This window comes from Ochotona princeps, chromosome 22 (assembly GCF_030435755.1).
Source record: "Ochotona princeps isolate mOchPri1 chromosome 22, mOchPri1.hap1, whole genome shotgun sequence".
Lineage (NCBI taxonomy): Eukaryota > Metazoa > Chordata > Mammalia > Lagomorpha > Ochotonidae > Ochotona > Ochotona princeps.
Genome location: NC_080853.1, coordinates 29,037,260 through 29,064,945, shown reverse-complemented (window position 1 = coordinate 29,064,945; position 27,686 = coordinate 29,037,260). Strand labels below are relative to the sequence as shown.

The following is a 27,686-nucleotide window of genomic DNA, read 5'->3' as shown; positions in this document are numbered from 1 at the left end:
GTTTCAAACATTTTTAGAGTAAGCCAGTGGGAAGAAGATTTATATTTTGTCTCTCTCTCTCTCTCTCTCTCTCTCTCTCTCTCTCTCTCTCCTTTTCCCTCCCTGTCTCTGTTACTCCCTTCTGCTCTTTAACTGCATGTTCCTCATCTTCTGGTTCAAGGAGAGGCTCTCGGGCATGAGACCCCAGCAACTTCTTAGGCTGCACCTCCCCTGTCTCTGCAGACACTGATTCTGCGAAGTGGTGTAGACCCTGAGAATTAACATTCTAAACACAGTCCCGGATGTGGATTAGACAACAACCTTGGAAACTGGGCTAAAATGACAGTTCTGTGAACTCGGTTAGGAAAAAATGGGCTATTTCAAGTATCTTCAATGAAAGGGGTATTTGTCCTGGTGCCTGAGGTGCTGCTTGGTGTGCATGCAGTCCTTATCAGAGTGCCTCAGTTCCATCCCTGGCTTTGAATGCAGACCCTGGAAGGCAGCAGGTGATGGCCCAAGTAAATGGACTCTTAACCTTTACATGGGGCACCTGCATTGAAAATGTTTTAAAGAACGTAAACTTCCGCTTTCTCGTTTGTACAGTGGGGTTTATGATAATTATATACACTTTATTGAATTGATGCATGACACGTGTTTGGACAAGACTGAGACAGAGAAGGCATTTGAAAATGGTCAAGGAGGTAGAGGTGTGATTAGTACCAGGAAACACGGGCACTGGGCCTGAAAGGAGCAGCACTTTAAATGTAGTGTGGTAAAGTATGAGGAAAGGCTAGTGAGGGAAGGAGGTGATAAAACGGAAAGGGAGTGCTGGACCACAGAGATCTTCACAGCAAGAAGCCGGGTCGCAGGAAAATGTGTGTCTGATGCTAAGGCCCTCTTTGTTCAAATACCTGTTTAGTGCATCCCTAATCTGAAAAAACAAAAATGCAAGCTACTCCTGGATCCCAAGAAATTTGGATAAGGGAATCCTCTGCCCCAGGTTTAGTCTGCATGCACAGAAACAGCAACTTAGCTCCTTGAGGAAGTGACTGCCCATTGTCATTTCCCTTCAGTTCCCTTTCTATTTTCTGTTTCTTGTCGTAGTGTACATTCTCTATGTACCTTACGGTACACAAATCGTATGTGCATAGCTCAACGACTGCTCCCCAAGCATACACACTCTGAAGTAAGCAGCTCTCCAAGCAAGAACAGATTGTAGTCTTGGGATCCTGCAGTCCCAAAGGAGGTCCCCTTTCAGTCACCAAAACCCTAAGTCATCACTGCCTTCACTTCCAAGAGCACATTGGTTCATTTTGCTTGCTTGTGAACTTTACATGACTAGAATCTTGACTTATCTGGTCTTTGAGTTCTTTGGTTCAATATTAATCTGTAATCTGTGAAATTCATCACTAGTGTCATATATGCTTCATTCATTCTCCTTGCCATTTGCTGGCTCATTCCATAGATACTTATTATGTCTATATTTTACCTAGACAGTCTACCAGCCATTTGGGCCCTGTCACTTTTACAGCTCACCCCCGGGACAGGCTTTGGCTGCATAAATTAAGCTTGGGGTGCTCTCATCTCATACTGAAGTGCCTGCATGTGCGTCTCAGCCCCATCCTCCATTTCTGCTTCCTGCTAACACCCACCCTGGAAAGCAGTAGTTACAACATCAATGGTTGATTTCCTGTCATTCATCTCGGAGATCCAGACTGAGTCCTGACCTTGGTTTTGAGCTGACAGTTGCAGACATTTGCAGTGTGAACCAGAGGGTAAAAGATTGCTCTCATTTTGTCTTTAAAAAAAACCCTCACTCATATATTTTAGTCCATCTGAAGAAGAATATAGAGATCTCAATTACTAATATGCAAAAAAGTCAAGGGGTCTGGTTCTTGGTGCAATTTCTCTATTCTCTGCCTTGTCTAGCTCACTGAATAGCCCTTGTAATTTTAAATGAAATATTTGCCATTCCATTCCTACCTTTTTCTTTCATGGTTTTATCATTACCTGTTTTATTCCATCCTTATGGTAACTATTGTTTCTGTTGACCAGAGCTAACTAACCCATTAAAGTCATCATACTACATAAATCCAACAGCCCTAAGCTAGACTGGTATCTGGAGATGAATTTTCCCAACACAGTGAGGCCAGGACTCTCCTTACCGAGTGTGAGGACAATCCTCTGAGGGATTATCTCCATCCAAGGACTACAAGTGTCTGCAGAATATTTTAATCTGAAAGACCCCTCCAGGGCACAAGTTAGGGCAGGATGGTCCAGTGAACAGAACAAGGGCTCTGCACCCTACTCACTGACTTGCCTTCTAGTCCCTTACCTCTGGGACAGGCATTCATGTTTCCTGCCAATGAAAGCCATGAAGATTCTCTTTACCAGACAGTGGCCTGGCATGGGTGACAGCTGCTGCCACTTCCGTCTTAGGTGCCCCAAATCTGCTTATCCCTCAGAATCCATTTTCCATCCTTTGCCATTCTAATTTATACCCTGGACACCAAATATATTTGAATTACAACAAAGTATTTTTGCATTTCAGTTTCTGATTGGTTTTGGCTCAGTTATTGTACAAAAGAGGGAATTTAAACTATTTAATAAACCCTCCTCTCTACCAATACCCCTCCTTCCTTCCTTCTCTCTCTCTCTCTCTCTGACACACACACACACACACACACACACACACACACACACACACACACACACACACACACACACACAGGCCAGAGATCTCTCCATTTCTTTGCATCTTCCAGTCTGGACACAGAAGATCCCTGGTCTCACTGGCACTGGATTCTGGAGTCTCTTTGGTGGTTTAAGACCACTTTGGTTCTACATTAAGTTCTCTCCTGTTACCAGCTTGAAGGTGTCATCAGTTTCCTGTTCACACTCTGAGACTTCTTCGTATGGTACCCGGGAGAATAGGAAACACACAGAGCACGAATAGGTTCTCCCTCACACCCACTGGACACCTCTGGACCACCTCTCAAAAGAAAGCCTCTAAGAAGCTGGAGGTACTCCTTTCTGGAACTCCAGGTGACAAACTATGTCTTTATGGCAGTCTTTTTATGAGAACAAAATATGGAGGTGATTCATTTCTCTAGGATCGGAGTCGGCAATTTCACGGGGGAAGAAGGTCATTCAGTGTTGGAAGTCAGCCGGGACTCCTGGTGGTTGGCCTTCAACCTTTCCCATAGGACATCTCCTAAGAGAGAAACCCAGGGTGGTGTGCGGTTAACACGCCGCCACTTGGGATGCCCATGTGCCATCATCATAGTGCCTGGTTCAAGTTCCTGCTCTGATCTTATCCCCAGCATACTGCAAATGGGCATCCTGGTAGGCAGCAGTTTGTGACTCAAGTTCTAATGCCTGCATGTGGGAAACCCAAAGTGAGTTTCAGGCTCTCAGCTTCAGCTTGTCCCAACTCTGACTGTAGCAGGCATGGGCATGTAGGGCATGAAGCAATGGATGGGAGATCTGTCTCTTTTGCTTTGCCTTTCAAGTAAAAACAAATAAACTAAACCAAAAATATGAGAGGAGGGGCCCACTTAAGCTGCTGTCCATGGCACCAGCATCCCATATCAGCACCAGTTCAAATCCTAGCTGCCCTACTTCCAATTCAGCTCCCTGCTAATGTCAGAAAACAGCCCAAGTCCTTGGACTCCCACAGCCTCATAGGAAACCCAGATGATGATCCTGGCTTCAATGTGGAAGATGTGAATGCCAGTTCAAAGGACTTGAGGAACATCAATCTGTAAAGTTAGTTGGGAAAATCATGATGAAGTAAACAAACTGGGTTAATGTCATAAAATAGTAAGGTTTAAGTTATTATTTCTACTGGACAAAATACATTTGCAGTTCTATAGGGTGAAAATCTGTCAGTTATATAACCTAGATTGGACCCTGATCAATGGTAAAGAAAAAAAATAGACCAAACAAAGGCACACTTACTACAGAATTAAATATAAGCCTGCCACATGGTGCCCTGGTATGAGCTGATAAATTTAGTCAACTATTCACTCCACTTCCCAAAGCTTTGGATAACTTATCTTTAGTAAGCCATGTTCATTTGGAACTGTCTTAATCCAATGCAGTACCTGACATGGAATACAAAGTGTTCAATAAACCCATGAATGGAACCACCACCATTCATAGAGAAGTTAGCCAAACTAAGCCAATGGCCCACAATTGCATCAACTCCCAGTGACCCAAGCAAGCACTAAGTCATTTGCCTGGAGGAAAACAGAACTACAGCTGCATCAAGAGGAACTGCTACAGGCAGATGGGAAAGGGAACCAGTCCTGGTAGTACACAGCTTTCTCTTCACCCCAGGCCATATTTGGCCTGTGATAGCTATAACTGCTTTATAATGTCAGCAGGGGTTCTCTAATAAATGAGCATTACTAGTTTCTGGCAGCCTGCAGAGCTGTTCAGGTACATCATGAAAGTGCAAGAAAGAATTGTTAAGTCCCAGGCCTGAGTCTTTGAAAAACTGGCAACAGGGCTGTTAACAAAAGAAACAGACATAAATGAAGGAAGAAGTAGGCAGGGGGTTGCAATTTCCTAACAAATTTTTCCTCCAGCCTTCAGTTAGTAGGTAGAAAGATGAAGAAAGGGGGAAAAATTCCTATATTTGGAAGATAGTTTCTACATTTTCAGCAATAAAGACATTGAGATTTTTATTTAATCTCCCCACTCTCCATTTGAGGTTTTCAGCATTTAGAGTGAGCTTTGTTGATTTGTAATCACCCAGAAGCAAGGTCTTATGAGGGATTCCATTCCGAGGACACTGAAGCTGAATAGACCGGAGAGACTGTGTGCAATTCCTACCCTATCTCATTATGGTCGTCTTACAGAAGGAATAACTGAGTGTCTGTATGTGTGAGCTTCTGCTAAGGAACAAGCCATGCTGCATTCATTAGCTTAAAGCCACAAACAGTCACTGTTGCCTGTGAGTCTCTGATTCGGCTGGGTGGCCCTCCTGGGTTGGCTCGGCTAGGGCCGGGTGGTCCAGGATGGCCACCAGCAGAGTGATTGGCTGGTTGGTCAGGGAGAGCTTGTCCCTTGCTCCACAGGTTCACACCCACTCCACAGGGTCTGTCCATTGTGGCTTCTTTACGTAGTTGTCCCAATATTCTAAAATTAACAAAAATGGGCAAGTCCTAAGACCCAAACACTTTTTAGGTTTTTGCTTGTCGTCCCTATGACCACAGTAAGAGCATGGTCAAGTTTAAAGATAGTGTGAGTTAGAGCTAACAATGCAAGTCATGGGTATTTACAGAGAGAGTTTATGGACTTTCTTTTTTCCAAACAAGGTTACCACAGACCCAAACATATGGTAATTTAACAAGGCTTACACACCAGGTAAAGACACCACTAGGATGCAGCCCCAGGGCTTCTAATTCCTGGCGTAGGTCCTCTTCATAATACCACGTGCCCTTTTCCAGGATTCCAGGGTTAAGGTCCAACTCCCTTTGACATCCCTGTAAGAGGTACTTGGAGCAGAGATATTGATCATAGGGTTCAATAAGAGATACTGACTGTGGTTGTTCCGAAGAATCAATCTCCCTGGTCAGAGTAACAGCTCTGGGCAAGAGTCTCCAGACCACTCCCACCCCAGGCCCCTCACTCTGCCCCTCCATGTTCATCAGCCTGCCTGCCACAATCTCCCTCCTGACAACACAACTCCAGCTCTTGCCCAGCCCTTGGTCCCTCTTTATTCCATAAAAAGACACACAATCCTTACAGGGGCTGTTTGCCTTCTGGGAAGCCTTGTCCTATTCAACACCTCTTCTCTCTGGTCTTGGGCCCATTCAGCACACTAGTGATTCTGTGCCTCTTCCTGCTGAATCCTGGGAAACAGATTCAACTAGATCATTACTACTCTCTTCTCTTTACCATCAAAGCGGAGGGAGACTGCAAACTGAAAGGTCAGCAGTATCTTATACTCATTAAAACATTTGCTCAAAATGTAACTCCAAGATGAGGCTGTTTTAACGCAACCAAAGAGGAGAGATGAAGCCCCCTGGTGGCCACCCTTGGCCTGTCCATGGTAGCCCTGAGCAAATCTGCTCAGGCCTCAAGTTTTATCATCCTTCCTGCCCTTAGTTTAAGTCTGAAGATGGCTAGCCTCATACCCAAAGGAATTTATTCAAGTGCTCCTTCCAGATACGTCCACCATTGCCCCATGACAAGGGTTTTGGAAAACACCGTTTTTCCATCTGCTCACATTTGCCGAAATGTTTTAGCTGATGGCTTTTTTGACCAAATGGGCTCTCAACTCATGCTACTGTTTACATGTTTGCTTAGACTTGAAAGAATCATTTGAGCTTCACTTGAGTTCATTCGTTAGCATCCCAGAACATAAAGCAAAGGGGTCTTGGAACATTACCACTCTGTTTTCTTTGCCAGCAACAGAGAAAGCATACTTTGAAAAATTACCAATACACTACACATTTCCGAGATCAAAGCATCATGAATGCACTCAAGACAAACCAGTGAAGTGTTGCCTCTTTTTTTTTTCAACTTGCCCCAAGACCCTTCAGTTGGGGGGATTCACAAGGGTGGCTGCCCCCTGCCTTCCCAGAGCCCGCTCCCCACTCAAGTGCAGCAAGCTGATCATTCTTCATGTCTTCTAAAGCGTTGCCTGAGATTATAAGTCAGGTCACTCCCAAGTCCTAAAGTAAACATCCTCCTGATCCATTCTGCCACCACAACCAGAGATTCCTGAGCTATTAGTCAGACATGCAGCCACAGCAGGCTCTTCCCACCCAGGACTGCAACGTTCCTGTCTTGTGGAGGCCTAATGGGCCTGGGTCCCCAGCTCCAGGGACCGTCCCTTTGTCTTCAGGGCCTGCCCTGCGCGCCCCCCCCCCCCCAGAGAGCAGAGCCCGGGTGTGGCCAGGTCCCCTCCATCAGACACACAGCCTTTCCATGATTATGAATCGAGGCTGCTCATCTTGGCTCTGTTCCTGCTGTGTGGACTGGCCTGATGAGCCCCACACGCAGGCAGACCCGAGGGGGAGGTCGGCCGGCCTTCCCACGCGTGGATTCACGGTACACAGTTTCTTCCCGCCAGCCTCTTTGCCACTGCTACAATGACGACCTCGGTGCCATCCTCCTGAGCACCGCGGATGAGTGTGCCACCTGGACAAAGTAGATTTCACGGTCTGAAACACATTGCATTCATTCCTTTGTCCCTCTCTTGCCAGAAGTGCCGGCTCCTCAACCATGTGTGAAGATAATCAGCGCCCTTTTCTTCTTTTCTCTCCCCAAATGGGGGAAGACTTGTGCTCTTGCCTTTTGAAATCCCACTGCTGGCATTCTTAAACTTATTTTTAGATGTGTGGAAGTGTTCCAGACAAAACCGATGCCCGGCAGAGATAAAGCCCCGGGTGTGTTTATCGTGGGTAGATGCAAAGAGAGTGTTTTCATGTGGCAGGAGCACAGTCATGGGCCTGGGTGCAGTATGGCTTCCTTTAATCTGGAAAAGGGAAACAAGCATTGTGGATAATAATATGCAGATGTCCAGCCCCAAATGAGGACATATTGCTAATTAGCTATATTGTTAGTATGTTTTGAGGAGAGAGGCTGCAGTGATGTTAATTATGATCTCTGTTGTTTGTTGTTCAAAGTCTATGAGACCAAATGCATTGCTAATAATATCTTCTTTAATATCCTCAATAGAAGATTCCTGGATTTTTCTTTAGAATCCCACATAAAAGCCACAGTAGGGGTAATGAGGCCTGCAGCCCGAGCCTAATTAAAACAAAATCTAACAGGGCCCTTGGCCATTACTATCATCAAGTAGGACTTACTGGGTGCCCCCTAAGTCTGTGGAATTGGGGGGTGTGGAGCTTGGAGATTGCAGATACAGCCTGTTCCTTGCCCTCCAGAAATTTGCCTCCACATAGTCTGCCTCCAGAAGTCAGTCTGGTTGGGTTACTCTGGGACTAGTTATCAGACTGAAAAAGGAAACACTCTCAAGCTTTCCTAGACAGAAGCCATGTTTTACTAAGTTTGTGCCTCTTCTGAAGACTCTGAAAGTTGTCAAATCAACCCTTTTGCACAGCAGCCTTTGGTTGGTGCTTGCAGGATATAACAGGTGGCCATCGGCAGGTTGCGATAGTTGGGCTTAGCACATTCTTTTTTCCCCAAAGTGGATCCGTCACCCATTTTCACTTCTTGTTCTTCCCCTTCTGTGTGATCATCCTAATTGTTTCTGTGGCTGGATTTTTCCAAAGAGAGCCGCCTTGTGTTTGTCTGCCTGTGCCAAACGATGAGCTAAGGGAGTGTGGCCATTCTGACCACCCTGGCTCTTGATGTGGCTGGAGTGATTCACCTTGGTCACAAGGGCAACCATGAGTAGCGGCAGCCTTGTAGTGGCTGGACATCCTTAGTCCTGGATCAGTGAGGTGCTTACATATAGGATACAAATGACTAAGGCATATGGGTTTGTTATCTTAGGAACTGAACTCAGTCTACAAGATAGCAGATTTTTTCTCTTCTCAGTTCAGCTCAACAGAACTTTCCCGGGGACGCATTTCAGGGCCAGGCTGTGAGAGTGAAGGAGTGGAAAGAAGATCTCAGCACCACACAGATGTCTCTGGCCTCCAAGGGAGCTGGAGAATGCAACAGAGGAATGGCAGCCTGGCAAAACAGCCATGGTATAATAGAATGCAAATTTCTAAGACCCAAACCCCGCTGGCCTGAGAGCTCAGAGAAACGGGCCTGATAGTTGGATTCCTGGACCAGTCTTGTCATCTTAGAAGAGCAACGTGGCTCTCATCCATCCACTCCAGCTCCCGAGGCTTTTGGAGCCACAAGCCAAGCCCTGTCAGGCCCAGCATCCTTTGCCAGGATCACAGGGCTCCCTGACATGCCTCCCTCCTCCCCCGGCCCCTCCGCCATGCTCTTCACTAACTTGACCTGCAAAGCTTCTCGTTGCCTTTCCAATCCCAGCTCCAAACATGACATCCTCAGGAAAACCTTTGTTACTTTTTAGTGCCAATTTTCAAGTAGACCATTTTATGAATGCTTTGGTATTGGTTGCACTAGTTTTTTCCTGGCTTTCTCTCCTTTATGGATATAATGCTGGGCCCACGAGTTTTCATAGATAAAATGAGTATCAGTCACATATAGTCATTTCTGTTGTGTCCAAATTGATGTTTGAGCAAGGGTTGTAGCATTTCAAACTGGTCCCTACATTCTTTCTAGGGGTGCCTGTTAGGCCCTGAACGTTTCCTTGATTTCTGGCACATCTGTAGTTTCCCTACTCAAGCACTGTATTCAGCCATTTGGCCAAGGAGCACTAGTTCCTTCTAACCCCTAGAAATGTAGACACTGTTTTAGGGCACCTTAAAGAAAATACTACATTACAGAGTAAGTACAGAGTTGGGAAATACAACGTGCAGAGGCTGAAACAATGAAAAGACTCTGTAAATGTGTGCAGACGGTATGGATGGCAAATTTAGAATCAGCTGCTGGTAGAGAGCTGGGCATCACAGCCTGACTGCGGTAGTGAATTTCATCATGCTTCACTAAATTCCCTGTAGGCACCTCTGTCCATGGGAGATCATGTTCAATTACAAAGGACAGAAAGCCCCAATACAGACTGACTTAGCGGAGCAGGGCTTTTCCCTTTTGACTGGTTGTCGTAGTTCTAAAATTAGAATCACAAGAGGGAATGTTGCTACTGGCGCTCTGCACTGTCAATGCTAACATGAATGTTAATGGTGAAAGACATCTGGAGGCTGCCCCCCTCCCTGGCCAGGGCTGGTGCAGTAGCTCTGCAGTGCCTGTGGGAGCCTGAGCCCCTCCATCACTCCAGTATGTCACAGCCTCCATCTCCGTGTCCGACAGCTGCCTCGTGTCACTCCTAGCACTGTGTTCTTGTCTCAGACAGAAAGGAGAAAGGGACAAGTCAATGCAGTCCCTTCTCAGCAGTTCTATCCACCACCTCCCTGTAGTACCCCACCAGGCAGAATCATGTCACGTGGTCTCCTCAGCCACATTGGGGGCTGGAAAAGGTGGTTTTCAAGTTCTGAGTGAAAAACAGAAGGGAACTGAAATAGGGTAGGCAATGGCTATACCTGTCACAGTGCTGCCATCTAAGAGAAAATACTAGACTTCCAGAACGTGGCGTTCTTATTACTATTTCTATTTTAGATGGGAATTAGCTGCAAATCAACACAGAGACAGGAGCTGTGCATAAAAGAGGGGGTAAATTGACCAACACAGATAATCTGCCCAAGCAACTGAACAATGCCGGGACACCAGCTCACAACAGTGTTAGTCCCACTGTTTCCATTTGCACTTCTGCAGGTAGTCACAGCATTAGAGTTGCCAGAGGGGACCTTGCTCCAGGTGCCGCAGCATCGTCAGAGCTCATTCACAGATCGAAGGGCAACTCAAAGACACATGGTGGGCAAAGGAATATCCTTCCAAACCCAGCATGTTCCTGCATGTCCCTTACACATGATCAATTATCCTTTTAAGTCATTGTTCCTTTCATGAAAATGGATCTTACAGCAGCTTGGGAACAATGGTGAAGTTTCCCTTCTTAGATTTCTGTATATTTCTAAGATAGCGACTCCAGAGAGCAGTGTTGGCTTCTCTGAAGAACACATGAGCTGTTAGGGCCAGTGTTGTAGCGCAGCACGGGAAGCCGCCAATTCTCATGCTGGCATCCCATATCAGAGTACCAATTTGGGTTCCGGGTGCCCTAATTCAGATCCCTCTCCCTGACAATGTGCCTGGGAGAGCAGCAGGAATGGCCCAAGCCCTTGGCCTCTTTTCACCGTGTGGGGGGTCCAGATACAATTCTAGGGTCCTAGCTTCATCCCGTCTCAGCCGTGGCTGTTGCAGCCATTTAGCGAATGAACAGTGAATAGAAGAACTCTGGATATCTTTCTGTCTTTCCTCTTCTCTCCCTCCCTTCACTCTGCTTTTCAAATAAACAGAGAAGTCTTTCAGAAAAACAAAAACAAAGCATCAAGCTCTCCACTTTCAGGTGTTACTTTCCTGCGAGTCTTCACCCCGTCCGTGGGTGAAGACCCGTGTGCCCACATGCCCACATGCCCAGTGTGTGTGCTGGGAAACAGCTGGGGTGACGGCCTCAGTCAGGACTGCAGGTGGCATCCCACCCTGCCTGGAGGGGGTGCTGGGTGTCTCTGAGAAAAGACACAGAGAGGATTTTCCCTGCATTTCCAACAGTTCCTGTCACCTCCTGCCTCAGCTTTAAAATCAGCACCTCCAAACGAATGGAAATTTTGTTTTTGATTGCAAAAAAAAGTGTGCTTCAGTCGCAGACACCATTCTCCCATCCTACAGTTTTTCGTTTCTGAGTTGGGGACATGCCACTGCTGGGAGTGAAGTTGCTGGTTAAATAAATTGGGCAGAGGAGCAAGAATAATTCAGATATTCAGAGATTGGGATTAGCCTTGTTTTGCTACTTTCAACCTTCTAAATGCTTTGCAAAGTGAGCCTGTGTGTGTGTGTGTGTGTGTGTGTGTGTGTGAGAGAGAGAGAGAGAGAGAGAGAGAGAGAGAGAGATGAAGAGAGAGAGAGATGGAGAGAGAGAGAGATGGAGAGAGACCGAGGCAGGGAGGGGATGAGCTGGTTGGAAAGAGATGGAGAAATGCCACAGCTGTATGCAGAATTCAAGCCAACACATACTTCTAGCTCCTGTTGTTTGACCAGTCCCAGCAGAGGCTCTGTGGCCTACGTGACTGACTGCCAAAGGCCCTAATACTACACTTCTCTTTTGCTTTGTAGACACAACCCAATTCAAGCTGTTGAGTATCCTGCTGGGAGGGTTCAGGCCTGTCATTATCTGCTTTACTTTATAAAGAAGGTCATAGGGCCTTGGAGAGGTCAAGGAGTTTACTTGGTCTAAGCCAGGATCGCTCTGTGGTAATGGTTTTTCCTACCAGGAAAATCTAAGTGTCAGATTAAGAAATCAATCAGATTCTTTTTTTTTTTTTTTTGGACATCTAAGCAAAATATTAAGTAGCAGCAAAAATACATTTCCTACCTCTTTTTCTGGAGAAAGAAAAGAAAGCACTATTTTTAAATTTTTTTTTTATGTTATTTAAAGAGTAGAGAGATACAATAAGACAGGTAGAGATTTCTGTTTTATTGGTTCACCGCCTAAATGCCTACAACAGCTCGGACTGGGTGAGACCAAAACCAGGACTATTGAACTCCATCTGGAACTTCTGTGTGGGGGCCATGAATTCCACTGCCCCAGCCACTACCTGCTCCAACCAGAGTGCACGTTAGCAGGAAGCTGGAATTGGGCATGGAACTGAAACTTGAGCCCAGGCACTGAGACACGAGTTCCAGTAATATCTTAACCACTGTGCTCCATGGCTTCGCCAAGAGCTCTATGTTTAACCTGTTAAACAGCTATAATGGAGACAGGGTTTGATTAGCAGTGATAACCCAAGCAACTGGAAAACAAATCCTGGGTTCCTTTGGAGAGTTCTAAGTATTGTGTCAGAAATTTTCCGTGAGAATCTAAATATCGGGAAATTTTAGGATGGGACTCTGGGAGCAAGTCTCTCTTCCTCTGGGTGTGATAAAGAATCTTATGGTTTTGTGTTGAGAAAACACTTGGACTCTGTGCATGTGTGTCTGCGGGGGTGGGGGAGTGTGGCCCTCCTTCTCCCCTCCCCTCCCCTCCCCTCTCCTCTCCTCTCCTCTCCTCTCCTCTCTCTTCCCCTTCCTTCTCTCTCTCCTAAACTCAAAGAATAATACATTTGGCCTCTACTACATTCAGCAGTGCCTCAGAGTGCCAGGGCAACTCCCTGTGCAAGGATGTGCCAGGAGATACACACCATGGCAGAGTACGGCTGGAAAGGTGAACAAAGGCACTGCCCCTGGCCATGTCTCCTGGGCAAAAGGGAAGGGCAAGCAAAAACATGCTGAAGAGCTCAGCTCTCCCCTCTGCCCCTGCTTGCTCTAAAGGGGAGAGAGACGTGCTCTTCTGAGTCCTCTTGATCTCTTCCAACATTCACAAAGGTGCTCTGTGTGTGTTTCTCCTCAGGCTGTTCTTGACCTTGGAAGCTTAGAGTCTTGAGTGTTTTGATACCAGATGTAACTTTCTGGCTGGGTCAAAGGCGCTGCCATTGTAGGCGGAGGAGGAGGGCAGGAGGGGGAGGCAAGTGCGTGTGGAGACAGTGTACTGGAATTTACACTCCCAAACCCCAAAACATGCCCAAGGAATAACAAGCACATTAACCACTGACCCAAACACTGGTGAAATCCTATCCACATCTCTGACCACCAATAAACATGAAAACACCATCCCCAAAGGAATGGAGGAAGCCTCCAATGAGAGGTCAAGGAAGAATGGGAGGTGGGGAAGAAGGGCTGGTTTGGGAAGAGTTCAGCAACTTCTACACTTTTCTAATCACTAGAAAAATTCTCCCTCAGAGACATTAAATAGAGACTTTTTTTTTTCACTATCTGGGAAAAAAACACTTAACTTGAACTTTTTATAATGAAAACATTGTATTTGCAGAACCCATTTGATCACATTTTCTTTGGCTATTCCCATTACTTCATCCTCATTTCCAGAGGTTCTTATCCCTTCCCCTCCCCTCCGGTTTTGTTGACCTCACTATTCCTCAAATTAGCCAAGTTCATTTCCATCTGAGGATGGTCCTAGCTGTTGCCCTTTCCTCTACAAGATCCTCCCCCACCAGTCTTGTGGGGTGCTTCCTTCTGCTGTTTAGATCTTGCTCCAGAAGTTACCTTCACTGAGAGGCTTCCCAGCTGCCTGTCTAATGTTTCCTAACCGTTCTCTATCATCTCCTTTTTTCTTACTTCTTTCTTTAGCAGTCTCCCTGCTCTTGACCCAACCTTACTTACTTATCTAAGCATCATGTATTTACTCCAGGCAGATATATCCATCAAGAGAGTGGGTCTAGGTAATTCTTGGCAGTGTCTTGCTTATTCTTATATCTCTGTGCATAATGTAAGTTGGGCATTTTTTGACTGAATGGCTGGATGGACAGACTATAGATGAACAGAGACAATATAATCAATGATTTGGCTCAAGTATTTTATCCAGTTTGGCCAGATATTTTGCTCCACGGGCCACACCAAAAGAATCAGTTCTGCACATTAGGGCTGTGACTAAAGCCAGGTTGGCCCATTGGTGGTGTATTTGGAAGAAAGAAAACACAATTTGGCTATTCTCTTTCAAAACAGAACTTTAGTTTGGATGTGTTCTGATGCCTAATTAATTTTTTTTGAAGATTTATTTCTTTTCATTAGAAAGGAAGATCAGATTTATGAAGAGAAGGAGAGACAGAGTGAAAGAATTTCCACCTGGGTTCACTCCCAAAATGGCTGCGGGAGCTGAGGCAATCTGAAGCTAAGAGCCAGGAGCTTCCTCTGCGTCTCCCACATAGGTGCCAGGTCCTAATGTTTTGGGCCATCCTCTACTGCTTTCCCTAGCCATAGGCAGGGAGCTCCAAAGGAAGTGGAGCACCCAGGATACAAACTGGTGCCCATATGGGATACCAGCACTTACAAGGTGAGAATTTAGTTATTGAGCCATTGTGCCAGGCCCTTAAACAATAAGATGTAACTCAATAACCTTTAGAAAATTCCCAAGAAGCAGAACTGGGAGACATTTCCTGCTCTTTGGCTTCTGAAAATGCAGACAGATCAACCATGTGGGAGCAGAACGAGTTAGAAATACCATGCTGGCTTGGTTAGAGTCTCTGGACTTGTCCTTACTCCTGAATTGAATGGACAGTTAAGGGTGGCGTTTTTAAATCGTGTCTCTCCTGTTGTTTGTTTGTTTGTTTGTTTGTTTGTTTTAGAATAACCTCAACATGGAAACTGATTCCACATCAGAAACCAACTTTCCCTTCTCCAAAGCAGCAGCAGGGGAGCAACCAGACCACCAGGCTGCACACCAACCCTTCCCCAGACAGCGATTCCACCAAGAGAATGGGCACCCGTCACTGCAAAGAGATGGCCCCAGATCCTTTCTCCTTGATCTACCAAACTTTCCAGATCTTTCCAAAGCTGATATCAATGGACAGAATCCAAACATCCAGGTAATTCTTGACAGTTGGCAGGCAAAAGAAAATGATCGAGTCTTGTTTCCTGATCTGATTCCAATAGAAACTGCTGCCTTGTCTCGTTTTTCTTCTTAACCCCTTAATGAATTCTGCTCAGGATCATGTTATTGCTATAATAACAGTGTTCCATTTCATCTTTGAAAGCCCCTTTCTAAAATAAAGATGTATTTATTTATTTTAAAGACAGAGTTACGGAAAGAAGGGGAGAGAGATCTTTCGACTGCTAGTTCCATCTCTCAAATGGCTGCACTAACCAGGGCTAGCACAGGGTGAAGCTTGGAGCCTCGAATTTCATTCTCATCTTCCTTGCAGGTGGCAGGGACCCACGTTGTTTCCACTGCTTTCCCAGGCACACTGGCAGAGACCTGGATTAGAAGTGGGGCAGCTGACACTCAAACAGGTGCCCTTATGTGATGCCGGTACTGCTGACAGCTTAACCAGTTGCACCACAAAGTCAGGCCCACAAAACCCCTGATTTCATGAGGGCACCATTGTGTTCATGAACCATTGAAAAGAGGAAAACACTTCTAACTTAAATGTTACCTGTAATGGATTATAAGACTCACCCTAATTCTAGAGACATGAAAACGTAAAAGCCAAACCAAATCATGTGCCCTGAGGCTGATGACGTGTGGCGGTAAAGGAAAGTGCCAGTTTGACATGCGAGGAGTCTATGAAAACCATAGCTCACCTCAGGACACCTGGGAAGGCAGTTTATTTTAACGCCATCTTTTGGGAGATGGCCACAATTAGTTTCTCCAAATTGTAAATGCCTGAAAAAAAAGTTTTTCTTAAGGAGAAGGAAGACAAAGACAGAAGTTCCTATCGGAGTAATGACTTTGAAACAGCACAGCATCCTTCAAAAAGCAACGGCTGATCTGATTTGACCCTCCCAGCATGCTCATGAAGGAGACAAGGTACCTTATAAAATAGAAAGAGCAGTGTAAATTTTTCCAATGCCATTAATAATGACAAAGGTACCCTGGAAGTAACTACTTATTTTACTCAAGGTCACATGGCTAGTAAACTATATTTGTGGGGTTCAAATCCAGGCTCTCAGATTCCCAGGATTTCTCTCCCACTTCATGCATGAGTGTAACTGGTACCTCCCTCCATTTCTTTCCACCAATGGTTCCTACAATGGCTGAAGAAGGCTCTCCCACCTGGGCAATTTGGCTCCCACCTCACCCCGTCCTCAGGTTCCTGCATCCATGCTTTAAGCCTTGCTCTTAATTTTTGTCCTTTGTGGAGGTGTAGCTTTTCCTTACTCTCTGTACCAAACGTCGGTTGGCAGCTTATATGGCACAAAGTTCCTGATCATTAACTGTTTTTCTCTCTCTCTCTCCCTCCCTCCTTCCCTCTCTAACCGTATCCCGATTTCTTCCTTTGCTTCTTTCTGCAGACTAACACCCTTTGCATGATACAATTTTACACAAGTTTTCTTTGACCAGAGTTGTTTTGCTCTAACATCAATATTATGGTGTCTAATGAAAATCACTGAGATGTACAACCAAGTTAGAACAGGCCTCTGCTCATACAAAACTCTGCATGGGGTTCTAGCGAACTCAGAAATGTATGGCCCATTCCCTCCAGAAATGACTTAGGGATGATCCTCACAGTGACGAGCTAAGACAGTGCCAGAGAAGACCCCAGTGGTGAGAAGCATGAGGACAGGGCGTGGGTGGCACAGAAGTGAGAAATGCTGCTGAGGTCACTCTTTGACAGCCAACATATAGAGAGCACTGCATGCCCCCAAATTAACATTGATGATGAGCCTTGTAGTATTCTGATGACCTGGGAAAGGGGCTATTACTCCGATATGTGCTCTCTGGGACCAGGTGCATAGCTCTCCAACAGCAAGTCACTCATCGTGGGGAGGGGGTGCAGACAGCTCCACAGCATTGCTCACCATTGCTGCCTATCACAGCAGCATCTATAGGAAGTAGTTCTTCATTGATTACAGATTTTATGGTTCAGGATCAGACAGCCCTCACCTCAAGCATGCTGATGTCATGCCCCAAACTTAATTTCACCATGTCTAGCAGTTTTTCCCCAGGGGCAGGAAATAAAATTGTGGGGCTTAGTGCTGAAGCTTGAGCAATTAGTCTAATAGACTTAAGAATTACCAATGTAAAGGTACAAGGAGATGTCTAGATAAGGGGGATGTGGAAAGTTGCAAGGTGAACATTCCCTTGTTGGAAAGTTACTAGATACGTGCATTCTCCCAAGGAATCAAGTTTCAGGCAGAACCTTCAAGATGCCCTTCCTCACCTCCAGATAATCCCTTCTGTCTGGAATTGTCCATCTCCTAACCAGATCAACATGGACCTAAATGGTAGGGGAAAACCATGGTGCAAAGACAGTTGGTGCCCCAGAGCTGGGAATCTAAGGTTACATTCAGAGGAGAATACAGAGGACAACACAGAAAGGAGAGAAGAAGGTATGGAAGGAAGGGAGGGAGGATGATGATGTCATAGCTCTCCAGCTCATGTGACGGAACCGTGACTTCACTACACATCCAAGAGTACATCCATGAGCTGCATTTTTAGTTGATGGGAAGTAAGGGACAATTTAGAGCTATTCCGCCTGGCTTCTTCAGTGTCAGGGAGTGTGACAGTATCCAGATGTGGAAAGTACAAAAGTGAGACAAAGGAGAAGACATGATATGTTAAGAAGGGAGAATGGGACGGCCACAGTGGCCCTTGCTTGGTGGCAGCATGAGATTCTCCCTGGCAGAAATTCCTGGGTTTTTGTACAAGACAGCTTCCCTAGGAGCTGTCATGAAGGAGGGAGATTCTCCACGCGCACCTCTTTCTGCAATTCCGAGTCACCTGGTTCTGTGACTGGTGGCATAGTTGGAAAATCACCTTACAACAGGTGGAAGGTCACCATCAAAGCTCTATGCTCACTTCATCTAACCCTACCTAGCACAGAGAAGGAGTGTACCTGCAGGTGGTGCTCCAAAAGGGATGCTTTGGAGGACAAAGTGGGAAAAAGGCCAGAGGGACCCCCACCCCCCATTAGGGCTCCATCATTTTCTGGAGTTACCCTTTGGGAAGCAAGGATCACCTTCAATTCCAAGGGTAAGGATTCTCCAAAGTTTCAAATATCAAGTTATTGACCAACTGGATTCAAAATTAGTGTAGCCCCAAGCTAGAGACTGTTGAAATTGAAAACCTAAAACAAAAAGACAAGTATCACCTTTTCTGCCCACTGCCCGGTTAGTTTTTGCCATTCTTGCTTGATTCAATCCCTGTGTCTGTTCACCTTCCACCAATAGAAGAGAGGAGTGGAGGCCACCAGGGTTTTCACTGATCTGACAACTTGTTGCCCATAAAGAAAAGAAAAGCGAGCTGTGTTTCTAGAAGCCCACAGAACACTGGTGTTGGTCACTCAAATAGACTTTTTTTTTTCATTTTTTAAATAATTTTTTTTAAAGATTTTATTGTTATTGGAAAGCCAGATATACAGAGAGGAGGAGAGACAGAGAGGAAGATCTTCCATCCGATGATTCACTCCCCAAGTGAGCTGCAACGGGCCGGTGCGCGCCAATCCGATGCTGGGACCAGGAACCTCTTCCGGGTCTCCCGCGCGGGTGCAGGGTCCCAAAGCCTTGGGCCGTCCTCGACTGCTTTCCCAAGTCACAAGCAGGGAGCTGGATGGGAAGTGGAACTGCTGGGATTAGAACCGGCGCCCATATGGGATCCCGGTGCGTTCAAGGCGAGGACTTTAGCCGCTAGGCCACGCCGCCGGGCCCTCAAATAGACTTTTAAGAAGGAGTGGGAGCGCCAGCGCTGTGCCCATGCAGAACCACATGTGCACACGTGCACACACACACGCCAGCTCTGGTGGTGCAGCCCTCGCACACCACTGCACTTGAGTACATCAGTCCCCTGGTGGTCCTTTAAATCGTGAGGTGCTTTCTAAAAGGGGGTGATGGTTTCCACATTGGCCGGCCTCACCCCTCCTTACAGCACTGCTCTTTTGTTGAAAGCCACTGGTTTGGCACAGACCGATTCAGCGCAGCAGACAGCCCACTGCTCTCTGTTGAGGCTCTTTTCCGGGATAGTGGAGTGAAGACAGGTGAAGAGCGCCTGAGGGGCTCCACTTCCACTGGTGTAGCTTCTGGTCTCAGCTGCTTCCTTCCCTAGCAGCCTGCTCCTGGCCCCAACTGCTATCTGGAGCCATCAGTTGGCCAAGCTCTGTCCTGTGTCCTCTGCCTTCACAACCTCTGTGAATGCCAGTCGTCATTGTCAGAGTAGCTTCAGGCTGTGGAGGTGAGTGGGGGTGGGGGAGACTGGAGGGGAAGAAACCAATAAGGTCCAAAATAGAAGGAAATGGCCACAAATGCCTGAACTGAAGCTCCGTTCTCAATAACTATATAAAAAGCTGCATTTTGTGTTGTGTTTCTTTTTTTAACTATTCAAGAAAGTAAGTACACACCCCACCACCCAGGATAAGTACAAGGTGAACTACAGCATCCTTGGCTAGCCGTGGGCCTTGCAACAGATGTTCAGAGAGCAAAGGCAAAAATCTCTAAAATAGGCTCATTATGAACCCAGAACTCCAGTAGCTGTTCACAACCAAACAGACTCCTTTTTGGATCAAGCTGAAGCTAGGATTCATTTTGACCAGTACACTTTTGTCCTTTCTGCCAAAGAGAGGGACGTAGCAGCCGTCATGGAAAGGCCTCCGCCCCCGCACCCACTTGTTGCGGCCATGGGCCTCCTGGGACACCCTCAGCTGAGCTGTGCAGCACTGCAGCGCGAGCTTCGACCTCCTCGATGCCACCTTCTCCTTTTGCTCTTTACTATTTTTTGGGAATGTTGGGTCTGGTTAAGTAAGAGCCAAGAAATATCTGTGCCAGGCACCTGGACCTGCACACCCCAAGCCTAGACTGCTCAGGTTCTCATGGAGTGCGGCTGTCTGTGGCTTGAACAGTGGGATCAGAGGAGCCCATGTTTGGAATCTGGCACCACTACTTGGTCAGCCAAACCTGGGCTCTGTGGCCTCATGCAGCTTATTTGACCTCTCTTTGCTTCAGTTTCCTTGACTACAGTACACGGACCTAACTGATAGATGCTGGGCGCTGATTTTAATGCAGATGACAATGACAGAGGAAAATAACCTGGAATCAGCAAAGCTGCTTTGGGGATCTACTTTACCCTTTCCTTTGCTGTTTGCTTTGGTTATATGAATTCCCAGCCAGTTTCTGTGCCTAAAAACTAGGTCTGCGTTGGGTAGAATGGGCAATCAGGTGTGGCTAAGCATGCTGCAAATCAGACAGCTTAGTGGACGTGGCCAGCCCATTTCCGGAGAATAGATGGGCCTGAGAGGAAGGTATTCAATATTCCCTTGACACTTGAGGATTCTTTTTATGCCGAGTGACAAGGAAAAAAGGCCATCATGACCTCCACTCCAAACTTTTGCTAGAGCTATGTCCCTTGGTGCTCTGTGCTCCTAAGAAAATCGCTTTCCACTTTGGAAAATAGCAGCCCATGCCCACCTGCTCCCCACAGCCTGCAAGCTTCAGGAGCCCAAGAGTAGAAGACCTCCTGGGGTCTGCGATGGCTCGCCAGGGCCCTCGCCTTCACTGAGGCTTGGCTTCTCATCAGAATGGGCACTTCCTTGGTTTCTGTCTGCGGAGTACTTTGTAGAACAAGACAGTGCTTCTAATGACAGCGTTATCTCTCAGGAGCAGGAAAGCTGGTAGGGGTACATTGTATCTTGTCCTGATATCTCAATTTTGGACAAAATCCTCCAAATTAGCACCTTGTCTTAGACTGCTTTACTTGGAATTGGGGAAATGCTGCCAAAGTTGGACTTGGAACTTCCGAGAGAGTTCCTCCTTTTCATTTATTATTTTGAGCTGTGGGATGAAGAAGTCCCGAAGTAAATCTATGAGGTCACTCACACTGCCTTCACAATGAAGGATGAGAAGGGACAGAGAGTTAGATGCCTTGTCAGCTTTGAAAACTGCTGGGCTTGCTCTCACCTACAACCCATGACACAGGTCACTGTTCAAGACATCATTACAAAAGGAATCACATGTGTTAAAATACCTGCGAATAGAGCGAGAGCAATAGGAAGGATCAAACTAACCCGCACCGTCTGATGATGATGTTCGTTAAGGTTTTTAAGTAGATAACAATGAAATTTCAGATTGGAGTCCTGCTTTTAACATGCATATGGGGTTTCCACATAGTTAACAGTAGGGAAGGGTGGGACATAAGGTTTGTTTTTTGTTTGTTTTATAATTCTTTTTTGCAGCAGTGACTAGAAATTAAAGAGAGAAGGGGGAAAAAGCCTCTAAGCTGTTGAGATTAGTCATTGATATAGTTTTTGGAGTAAAATCATATTTTGCTACTCATTGCCTTGCCAGGCAATGGATCTATTTTGTTTGGATCTGAGTAGCAATTTGGGGAAGAAAAAAAAAAAGCATCGTATTGACAGTAATAGCTTGAAACATGAAATTGTTTTTATTCCCAGCCTGGAGAAATTGCAGAGTACATTTTATTTAAGCAACCCTTTTGACTCCAGTCTGAATACAAATGGAATACCCAAACTGTTGGGCACATTCCTCCTTATCTCCTACCCAGAGACTGATTTCATTACTATAATTGCAGGTTGGCCAGGCTTTTGGCAGCCTTTCGCTCCCAAGACCCTTAACAGCCTTGTAGAGTGTTGTGGCTCAGTTATTCTGTCTTCAGACACAGGCAGATGGGGCCATAGAGGAGAAAAGTTAGGTTTTCAAAGGCTTAACATCCTCCTGTCATGACCCAGTTGTGCACTCCCGCACTTGTGCTTGCAAACTTCCATGTGGCTCCCAGTTAACTTTTATTCAGGCTGACAATTACTTGTACATTTACAAGAGATGCCTACAAGAATGAGGTGATGGTGGCAGCATGAGGCAAAGCTAGTGGTACCCTTATCAGCATCCTTATAGATGCACTTCAGCTGCTACAGCCTGAGTAGGCGCTAAGACCAGAGACCACCCTCTTCGCTGTGCAGCCAGACCTCAGAGAGCCATAGCACAGCCCACCATTGACTAAGAAGCTTCCTTCAGATAGCAAAATGAGCACAATTCAAATTCCCTCTTTCCTACCACAAAAGGAAGGGGCTCTGCCTCTCAGGGATGGGCACAGCACAGTACAATCTGGCAGATCATCTCAATAACCCTCCCAAATGTCAGGCCAGGGCAAAAAATTCATCTGCCCAGGACATCTTGCGCTGATTACTTGGAACGCATGTTTCTGATTCATTTGCACATAACTCATCCAGGGGGTGTTGCAAGAGCTATGTGATGGCCAAAAGAACCCAATGAGTCTTTTATTATATTTTTAAACAAGTTTCTCTGTGTTGATTGTCTTTTGGAGCCAAGAAACTGCATTCTTCCATGATAGACTTCAAAAGTAGGCTCCATCCATCCCACCACAGGCAATAAGTCTTGCTTCCAGCACACTGGTTCTGACCCTCCAGGTCAGCTGAGAAGTGTTCAGGCTACACCTGGCATACGAGAGGGATGAAGATCCTAACTGGGAGCCCTGGTCACGACAGTCTTGCACTCATGTCTCTGTGCTTCCCGTGGCTAGAGCCCTCGCTAGCAGCTCTGCCCTCTTGGCTCGCATGGTTCTGTGCAGGGACGGTACCCCTATCACTTACTCAGGAGCCACACTCCCGCATCTGCTGCTTACTAGCTTTGTGACCTTAGGCAAGTGATGAAAGTCTCTTGGGTTAGTTTTCCTTGTCTGCTGGTGTTCAGCAACCGCTCCAAGACTGAAATTGCTCATGTCAATGACCGCTGAATTGCATAGGGTCACATATGTCAGGAAGCTGAGCCGTGCTCAGAGGGGAGAGCTTGTCCCCCGTTCCCTGTGGTACAATCACGGGTTACCCAGTTGGGGCTGAAGGATGTGCAGTGGCCCCATTCACATGACAGGAGCCTCACAGCAGGATCTTCGTTTAGGTGTCCAGGTTCTCAGTCTTTCCATGGCCTCTATGAGCACAGCAGCAGGCTAGGTTAGACTTCCACCCAAGATAGTGAAAATAGAAGCTGCAGGACCTTTTCAGACCTGTCCCATTCTACTGGACGAAGTCAATCCTAGGATGATGGGAGGTATGTGAGGTTATATACTCTGTAGGCAGCGTATTTGGAACAGTGCCTAAGAGAGAATATGTTCGGTCAGTGTTGGGTATTCTGAGGATTATTCTTGTACCACTTTGGGGCCACATGGAGTGTACGTATATCCCCTGGGAAAGCTTCTCAACAATTTAGTCAGTAGGAAATCAGGGACCATAGTGGTCTCCTCCCAACCTAAGCCCAGCTGTAGAATCCTGTGAGCCTTCCCTGGATGTTTGCCATTCTCTAAGCAACCCCAGGTTTCCTTCATGAGGGATTTGGCCATTGTCTATCTTGGCTCTCTCAGACTTTCTTCCAAGGGTCGCCATAGCTTGGAGGCTGTGGACTCCACCTTGACCCTGGCCTGTTCTGAATTCCCCAGGTCACCATAGAGGTGGTCGACGGTCCAGACTCCGAAGCAGATAAAGACCAGCAGCCGGAGACTAAGCCCAGCTGGTCAGTCCCATCCCCCGACTGGCGGGCCTGGTGGCAGAGGTCCTTGTCCTTGGCGAGGGCAAACAGCGGGGACCAGGACTACAAGTACGACAGTACCTCAGACGACAGCAACTTCCTCAACCCCCCCAGAGGGTGGGACCGTCCGGCCCCAGGCCACCGGACTTTTGAAACCAAAGAGCAGCCAGAATATGGTGAGTTTACCACCCAGTAATACAAAATTGGTGGGGAGAGTAAATGAGGATGATGAGGTCTAAGGGGCACGGAGCCAAGCAAATCCCAGCTGAGAGCGTGTGGCTTTTGGTCTTCTACAAGGCATACCTCATAAGGGATCTCCCCCACAGAAACCCCAAGGAGGCACCAGCAGCCACATTTTTCTGGAAAGACTGTAATTTTGAAATCACACTATTATCCTAGGAGGGAACTTCTTAAGGTCTTTGGGATTCTTTCTGCCTTTATCCCTGCCAAATTTTAGACTTATTTCTAAAAATGAAGAAATCTTCCAATTAATTTCTTGCATTTTTCACTACGGGAGTTCGCATTGAAAACTGACTTAGTAAATGAGATACATACAGATTTTTCTGACAATGATATTGTGTTTGATGTTGTCTCTTGAGAATCCACATGAACATGTGTATCACAGGTTGTCAAGGATGCACAATAAATTTCAAGATCCCAAGACCTTTAGTTTCTTGTGTTTTTAGATTAGGGTAGGTGATGTAACATAATCCCAAGCCAGTGACTTAAAATAACAAAAGTTTTCTTTTTACTAGAGTTAGGAAGAGAGACAGGGTTAGGGGAACTCAGCTCCATTTCATCAGACAGGGATCCAGCCTGCTTCCACAATGGACATCCACCGGTTGGGTCTGCATGTTATTCCCCATGATACTCTACAGCCATCTGGGAAACACAGGAAAAGAGGGAATCTTGGAAACTCTTAACTCCCTCAGCCTGAAAGCAACATATTATCACATTCACTCTAATTCTGTTGGAAAGACCTGGTCACTTGGTCCCACACAGACAGATGCAGAGGATACTGGGAAATGGATTCTGTGTGTCCAAAAAAAAAAAAGCAGGAGAAGAGTGAAAATAATTTTTGCAAGCATCTGGCCAGTATGAATAGGGAATTGGGCAGTGTGCTAGAAGAACACCTGCATCTTACAAATGCACCCAGCATCCTCACATTCTCATGGGTCCAAAATCAGTATACTTCCGAGTAAACTGTATACATATTTCTTGTGGGTTAGGAGTGCTTAGGAGTGTACTTAGTAGTGAAGGTATTCAGAAAACTCATGGAAACAATGAAATTTAAAATTAAGTTTAAAATCTATATATTTATATATTTATAATAGGCTTTCCATAATTTTTCTGAATACACCAATACATACAAATTCTTGAAATTCTTATAACTTCCCTTTTAATTCCAGTTCCATGAAGTTTTTGTACATTTGTTAAAATGAGCATGACTGGCACTTTCATATTTACTCCTACTTTTCTACAGAAAGACCAGTTATATATTGTAGTCATTTCCCTCTAACCCATGAAAGATGATGTGTGTAGACAACTTCCGAAACAGTGGACAGTTTTTTTTTCTAATCACATAATCATGATTAACCCAATATTTATTAAGAGCATATCTGAGTCCAGCTCTATGTTAAATGCTGGGAATCTAAAAATTAGCAAGACGTAGTCCTTCCCTACAGAGGATCACCCTGTGTGTGTAGTAAGATGAAGATATGGGAAATCCTGTCGTAGTAGAGATACATGCCAAAGATTAGAGGAGCAGAAAGAGCGCCCCCTACCCCTTGCAGGAGGTTCTAGAAAACATCGCCCCTTTTGATCAACCCTCCAGGAAGGGGGAATGGAGAGAATGGCTAATATTTATATGGTGTGTGACATGCACACCTTACTCTGTGAATGGTACAGAAGTTAGCTCATTTACTCAGCTATCTGAGGCAGACATCCCATTTCATAGATGCAAAAACTAATGCCTGGAGAACTTAAGCAATTTGGCTTAGAGGATCAAAGCCTGGGATTCATTCCAGGGAGCAGGAGTCTGTCCTATCCATGATTGTACTATTCATACTCTGTAGGAAGAGGCAGCACATCCCTTACAGAAACAGAGCATACCTAGAAACGGATGCTTAGATAGGAAGATAGGAAAGAGAGGAAAAGGTCAGTGCTGTTGAACAAAGAAACACAAAGAACCCATGAATGCCGGTCTGAGACTGCACAGGGCTTGTGCCTTAGCCTGTTTTTCCAGCACACAGAGAACACTGTGTCTGACAGCAGGACGCAGAGTGTGGCATGACAATCCCTTGGATGCATGTTAAGGGGAAGGTGTGGGGAGGAGCAGTCCGGGTACCCAAGAACTTTGAAGGTTCCATGTGTGATCCAATGCACAGTCCAAGTTGAAGGCCATTGCCCTTCATCTACTCAATCAGAAGGTTGGGGATAAGAACTAGAACCCATCTGTATTTGCTTTTATCTTTCTTTTTTCCAGCCAAGGTCATCAGGTAATTTCTCATGCTCACTGAAGTTTGAATAACCACTGCTAGAATCAATTTCATCAGTCTAAAGCTTTTCCAGAGTGCACCTTGCTGAATTTGTGAACATGAAGGCCATCCGCTCTATTGCAATCTTGAGGATAAAGTTTGCTCCTCCTGGGGCACTTGCTGAAGCTGCCTTAGCCATGCTTACCCCAGTTTCCTAGATAGAGGGGACCCAGCAAGATCCCTGCAGAACCTCCATCTTGTAAGATTTTAGATGATCCCTTGGCAACTTTGCTAACATTAGGCTGCGTTTCAGGATTGCTACTTATAAATAAAATCTTGTCCCTTTTAATACATAAAGGAAAAAAAAACAGTGCTTACCAGATTTCAACGTCTGTACAAGCAACCCCAGAAAAATGCAACGGCTGATGCTGTAAGTATAGAGAAGGGGGCAAGAGCATAGCTGATGCTGTCACCGCCAGCCCTCAGACCACACTGTGAACCCTTGATAGCACCTGCAGACCAAATGAGTGATTGCTGTTGCTGGGAATACTCTGCAAGGAACATGCAGCTTCTAGCATTCCACACAGCATCAGCTGAGCTCAGAGCTCCCTTTATTATTTTATTCTAATCAGCAAGAAGCTTTTGAACGATTGCTAAGTGTTTGTCTCCATGCTGGGAGCCACGCAGGACACAGGGAAAGCACATACCACAAAGATGATGAGGTTTGTGCAGTGGCAACACATTACAAGGAATGGAAGATTCAATGGAATCTCACAACTTACTGCATTGCCCAAGATAAGCTGAAATTGCCCCAAGAGCTGGTCTTTGTGGAGGATATAAAGCTCAGATTTTTGAAAATTTAGGTGCTCGTGGGAAGAGAATATTTTTAAAGGTCCAAGATGAGGTAAATGCCATCTACAGAATGGGTTATATGACTTTCAGAAGACACACCTAATTTGCAATGGTGGAAACATACTATGATGATGTCATGAGTCAGCTCAACTGTGGAAAGGATATATGGAGACATTATAGAATTAAGAAAACAAAACATTGTATTTATTTGAAAAGCAGAGTTGCAGAGAGAGGGATAGACAAAGTGAATCTTCCATTTGCTGATTGATTGCCCAAATGGCCATGAAGAGGTCAAGCTGAAACCAGCTGCTTCATCTGAGTTTTCCATGTGATTGCAGGGGCCAACCTCCTTGGACGCATTAACAGAGAGGTGGCTCAGAAGTGGAGCAGCCACGACTTGAACCACTGCTAATACTGTGAATTATTTTTAAAGTGTTTATATTATGAGAGTAAGTCAGAAAGCACTTCCCTTCCACTAGTTTACCCTCCAAATGCAGCAGTGGGCAGCACTGGGTCAGGCCAAAGCCCAAAGTGGAACACCACATCCACATCTCTTATATGGTGGCAAGGAGTCAATTACATCATCTGCTGCTTCCAGAAGTGCGCATTAGCAGGAAGCGGGAATTAGGAATTGAACCCAGATTCTCCAATACAGGATGTAGAGGGCCTTGCCAGTGT

The 27,686-nt window shown here is 45.8% G+C and overlaps 1 protein-coding gene across 1 annotated transcript in view; it reads left to right on the top strand.

Annotated features, from left to right (window-relative positions):
- ISM1 (isthmin 1) overlaps positions 1–27,686 on the top strand; it is a 62,534-nt gene that overhangs the window by 23,812 nt on the left and 11,036 nt on the right. The window contains exons 2-3 of the mRNA XM_004593361.2: positions 14,826–15,065; positions 23,591–23,855. Of these exons, the coding sequence (XP_004593418.1) occupies positions 14,826–15,065; positions 23,591–23,855 (505 nt within the window). The remainder of the gene's footprint in view (positions 1–14,825; positions 15,066–23,590; positions 23,856–27,686) is intronic.